This window comes from Cebus imitator, unplaced genomic scaffold (assembly GCF_001604975.1).
Source record: "Cebus imitator isolate Cc_AM_T3 unplaced genomic scaffold, Cebus_imitator-1.0 Scaffold72, whole genome shotgun sequence".
NCBI classification, from domain to species: Eukaryota; Metazoa; Chordata; class Mammalia; order Primates; family Cebidae; genus Cebus; species Cebus imitator.
The window spans coordinates 801,967-807,517 of record NW_016107387.1 but is presented as its reverse complement, the minus strand read 5'-3'; the positions used below and the strand labels follow the sequence as shown (position 1 = coordinate 807,517).

General features: G+C 39.4%; 1 protein-coding gene across 1 annotated transcript in view; it reads right to left on the bottom strand.

Annotated features, from left to right (window-relative positions):
• Nucleotides 1-414: 414 nt before the first annotated feature.
• HS3ST3A1 (heparan sulfate-glucosamine 3-sulfotransferase 3A1) overlaps nucleotides 415-5,551 on the bottom strand; it is a 104,681-nt gene continuing 99,544 nt past the window's right edge. The window contains exon 2 of the mRNA XM_017531383.2: nucleotides 415-3,181. Coding sequence (XP_017386872.1) covers nucleotides 2,560-3,181 — 622 coding nt within the window. The 3' untranslated portion in view covers nucleotides 415-2,559. The remainder of the gene's footprint in view (nucleotides 3,182-5,551) is intronic.

The following is a 5,551-nucleotide window of genomic DNA, read 5'->3' as shown; positions in this document are numbered from 1 at the left end:
GCAAACTGCTCAAAACGAAGCTGTAGATATTTTCTAGATATTCTTCTTGAAAGACAACACATTACTTCAAGAAAAGGGAAGGGGATTGGGAGGCGTGACTTTGGAGCAGACAGCTCAGAAAATGGACGCTCAGATATTCCAATCATGATCAAAGCCTATTATTTGGTGTAGCTAAACAGACAAAAAATGTGAAACCAAATTTATGCACAGCAGGGATGAGTACCTTATAGAGGCAGAAATGAATGGCTATTCCTGCTAGAGAATACTGACTCTTAATCTTCATACATTTTGCTAGGACTTACTACTTCTAACACTCTTAGGAAGTTCTAGAATTTTGAAGGTTTTCCTGGAGTTTTCTGTAGTCATTAATTTTTAAAATAATATGAACAAAAATATCTGTGTTCAAAAAGAGATCCTTTGCATTCAGTTCTGCTCTTTAATTATTTCTTTCACATTAAAAAAGTGAAGGTTGCAGAATGCAATCGTTTCTTTGTGCAAGCCACTTTTGCATAATGCCAAGCAAACACTTACAAAAGAATCAGTTGTACAAACAACATGAGCTAAGAGAAATGATGATAAGCATTTAAAATGAGTATCTTGTTGCAGCTTGGGATTCAAGTAGAATAAAAACAGTCAGAGACATTGAGAGATTGAGGGCATAGACATGAAGGAAATCAACTGAAAAAAGGTGATCTGGATTTTGGATTTACTTAACTCCTGTAAATGGGATATTAACAGATAAATCAAAAGATCTGGAGAAATGACAAAATATCTAACACTTAAAAGATGTTTTCCTTCATTTTAATCCTATGTTAAGCTTCTCAAGAACTATTTACATCACCTGATGCAGCATCTATGGTAAATGCATGATTGTACTGCATATTTTAAAACAATTTTAGTTTCTTTTGATTGACAACATTAGAGAAGAAAAAGAATATTATTTTAGAATATTATTTTAGAGAGTCTGGTCCTTTACAATTTGGGAGATAAAGAAGACTTCCATGAAATAGAAGACATTTTTCCTCTTGGTTTTAAACTTCTAATAAAATGTTGCTGACAGACTAATTATAAATGTTTTATATATTTCATGCATATGTGTTCCTCTCTAAACCAATTTAATTCCCATTAATGCTAATCTTTTTAATGCCCACTCAGAGAGGAAAGGAATACTCTTAATAAACTATTGATTTATTTGAGTGATTTAAATGGGGGATGGGCAGAAACAGATGAGAGAAGAGGAAAAGCCACCATTTTGCCCACAAATGCATTTCCTAGAATATTTTTCCAAATATCAATGAACATTAGGTTAATCAATGGTGTAAATAGGAGGTGGGGAGAGAATAAAGTGACAAAGTGATAGTCCTCCATCCATGAAAACTAAAAGCATTGTAAACGAATGGCTAATTATTTTTTTAGAGTACTAGCAATTAGAAGTGAGACATTACAAAAGGTAGGTTTTCTTTCTTTAAAAAGAGGTAAATTAAAAAACAAATTAGACTCATACTTGCAAGCGCTAACTGAAGTCTTTCTTTCTTAAAAAAGTCGGTTAAGTCAACAAATGGGTAAGTTATGTTCCTGGCACATCTTGTGCTACCCCTAGTGTGGCTGGCCACCTTGTCCTCCATGCAAGAATCCAACAATTCCTCTCCAATTCAATCAAGCACCCATCAGTCAAGATTTCCGTATCTCAGGGTACTTTAAGAAGCCAAGAGGCAAGATTGGCTCTTAAGAGAGGCTGTGTCCAGTTCTGAGTGGTTTTGTTGAACACAGCTTTGTAATGAGACTTTGGGGTAGCCTGGGACTTAGAAAACAAGGGAACACCCTCTCTGTCCATTTTCGGATCATCTGAAAACTAGCTAACCATTTCTAAAGGTGCAGAGGTCTTCTTTCCCATTCTCCCTGGAAAAAGTGGCCTGAAATAGGGAACAAATGGCAGATGGAATTTTGTCCAGGGCCCACCATTTAGCCTTTAGATACATCATTCTACCTCCCAGAGACTCAGTTTTCCTTTCTGTAAAAAGGGTATAATAATGTCTACTTACTGTGCTCTTATATAACAGGGCAATATTTTTTTAAGTGACTAAAAAGGTGTATTAGAAAATACTATGAAAACTGTGAAGTGGGTACAAACATATTATACTAACTGGTAAATAATTTAAGAAAAAGTAGACAGGAAAACGAGGAGAAAAATATGAGGTTAGCTATCAATTTTATCAGGGTCTTGTATTAGAAGAGAGAGAGAGATGTTTATCCTCAGGATTTTCTGAAAACTTTTAATGACAACTGATGCTTATACTTTATGGGTATATAGAACATAAAATGAAAACTGAAAATTGAAAGTCTTTAGACAGTGAAATTTTCCTTTTGTTGATCCAAATGTTTGGTGTTGGTTATACATTAAGATGGGGTGGGGGTGAGAACAATCTCTTAACATTCATTGAAAAAAAAATACTGAAACATATTTTCAGCACAAATATTAAACTCCCTCTTCTTCTCTACCGATTGGTAAAAAAATATATATTATATTTTGATTTTTTTTTTTCTTTTTAAATTATATGGTTATCCATCCCAGCCGAAGTCGTGCCCGGTCATCTGGTAGAACTTGAGGTTGAAAGGCCGGTAGAACTCGCGCAGCCTGCGCACCACCTCGCGGTCGATCTCGGGGTGGGTCCTGCCCTTGGTCTTGCCCAGGCAGTGGGGCCGGCTGCTGCCCTCCGCCTTCTTCAGGCAGGGGAAGCCCTTGGTCTTGTTGAAGTAGAAGTGCTTGTCTGTGATGATCCTCTTGAGGCCCAGGAAGTCCTGCACGCGGCCCAGCTCGCCGGCCGGGTCGCTGATGAGCCGCTCGCCGCTCACGAAGAGCATCTGGCGGATGGGGAAGTGGCGCAGCCAGTGCTCCAGGTGCTTGGCGTAGATGCCGATCTGGATGGCGCTCCACGACGTGTCGATGAGGCCCGTGGTCCTGTTTTTGAACGTCAAGCTCTCGAAGGTGGGGATGTCGGGCCGCTTGGACAGCGTCTGCGTGTAGTCCGAGATGGCCCTGGTCACCGGGTCCCGCACCACCACGATGAGCTTGGTGTGCTTGGACATGGCCGAGATGCGCGCGGGTGCCTCCCGCGTGACGAAGTAGCTGGGCGTCTTCTCCATGGTGATCTGCCCCTCCAGGGTTCTGGGCATCAGGTCCCTGAGAAAAGCAAAAGGGCAAGTCAGAGATGTGCACAGAGAGCTCAGTCCCAGGAGAGGTTGTGAGGTACACTCAGGAGCCAGACTGCCATTCCCGCTCCCCTACTTGCTGGGTTTCTGATGGTGAAGTCTAACTAGCAGCCCTGCACCGCAGATTCCTCGTGTATTGAACGGAGAATATTACCCTTCGCAATTTTGTGATGATTAAATGTGTTAATATACCTCAACAGCTTAGAAAAGTGCCTGGCACCTAATAAATGCCATGTTAAGTTTCTGTGTTTTATTATTGTTTATCTACAAGTCTGTAAGAAAATAACCTTGGTCAAAATCTTCAGGTGAATTAGGATGTTGTCATAAACACAATTAAACGGCTATGAGATAGTATAAAAATACCCTAAGCCCTTCCTGTGGTTTTCTTACAAACAAAGCAATTATATTCAACATAACATAGCATATTACACAAAACACTTATGTTTGTAATTCCTGAGGTTTCCTGCAACAAACAATACTTATTAAAGAATCTATCTTTTGCCTAATGATTTGAAATGCCATCATTATAATATTCTAAATATGTTGATTCCTTTCTACATTGGCCCAATTATGTTATTATCATGTGATAGTATATTTTCATGTACACCAAAGTAAATTCTGACTCTCTGTTGTTCAAGATGTCCTTGATAATTCTTGTCTGTTTTTCCTCCTGACAAATGAGAAATCACTTTGTCACATTAAATACAAAAATGCCATTGGAGTCTTGATAGAGCAGATATTGCTTCTCTGTTCAAACAAGCTTTCTACTGAGAAGGATGGGCCTCAGTGCCAGTCAAAACATATGAACAGGAGAGATAAAATCTATTTGTTCTTCCAACTTAAGTATACTGCAAATAAATGCACTATTTGTTGAGACAGATGTAGACAGATGGACAGACACATAGATACCGATTTTTAGTTATTTCATTTTGTAGTCTTGATTTCTCTCAATGTAGGCATTATCTAGAATTGTATTAAATCTTTAATTCTGATGATAGATTTGTTACTTTTGTTCATGGAATTCGTGATTAGTTTATACTTTGCATCTGCAAGGAAAGGATACACTTTGTATTATGGAAGCTCGCAGTTATTAATTGCCTATGATTTCGTCCCACCAATACTATCTGCTAACTATATTTTGTGAAACATGTCAAACATACACAAAAGCAGAGGAAATTGTCAAATCAATCTCATGTACCTTAAATCCAGCTTCAAAAATTCATAACAGCCAATTTTATTTATAAATCCCCTTATTCCTACTGCTCCATGCCAGTTGGATTATTTTAAAGTCATTCACAAACATCGTATCAGTGGATTAGTAAGTATTCCTGCCCCTGCCTGCATTACTTCTGTCACAATTCCTCAATCCCTGGGGCAATCTGATAGCCCTGATACTCCCTTAGTTTTAATGATGCAGGTTCTGGGACTCAGAAAACAATACCCCAAAATGAAGGCCCCAAAAGCAGCCTCAGAAGCAGATGTTTTTCTCTGAACTTCTGCCCTTCTGTCTTTCAGACTCACTCTTACCCAAGACTAGCCATAGAAACTAAAATCCCTCTCCCCCAAGGTGGGTCATAGAAACCACAACTCCTTTTCCCCAAAGCAGGCCATAAAACCTAAAAACATTACTCTAACTTTCCTTCCACCTCTCTGTACAAACACTGGCCATAAAGATATTATCTGGGCTGATTTGGGCAGATCAGGTTGGATCAGGCAGATCCAGCCTGACCAACATGGAGAAACCCCGTCTCTACTAAAAAAATAAAATAAATACAAAATTAGCCAGACATGGTGATGCATGCCTGTAATCCCACCTACTTGGGAGGCTGAGGCAGGAGAATTGCTTGAACCCTGGAGGTGGAGGTTGTGGTGAGCCAAGATTGAGCCACTGCACTCCAGCCTGGGCAACAAGAGCAAAAACTTTATCTCTAAAAAAAGAAAGAAAAGAAAAGAAAAAAGAAATTATCTGACTTATTCTGTTTGACTGTAGGTCATAAGACCTTCATTCCTGAGAGGGTCCTGTCCCACACCCAGAAGGAAGGAAGGAAGGCTTGCTCAGAGAGGCCAAGAAGAATCGAGACAGACAGGCCTTGCAGGGTTCTGCCACTGAGCCTATTAACGTTAGATCATACGCTTTCTGTCCAATCCTATTTCTATACAACTGTACTTATTTAGTTAAGCCTAAGCATAAAAATGGAGAATTTCCCCTGTGTCTCTGCATCTTCACTCTGAAGGCTCCTGCATACAGAGTAATAAATGTGGATGCCTTTTCTCCTATGAATCTGCCTCTCATCAGTGATTTTCAGCAAGCCTTCAAGAGTTGAAGGGGAAGTTCTCCCTT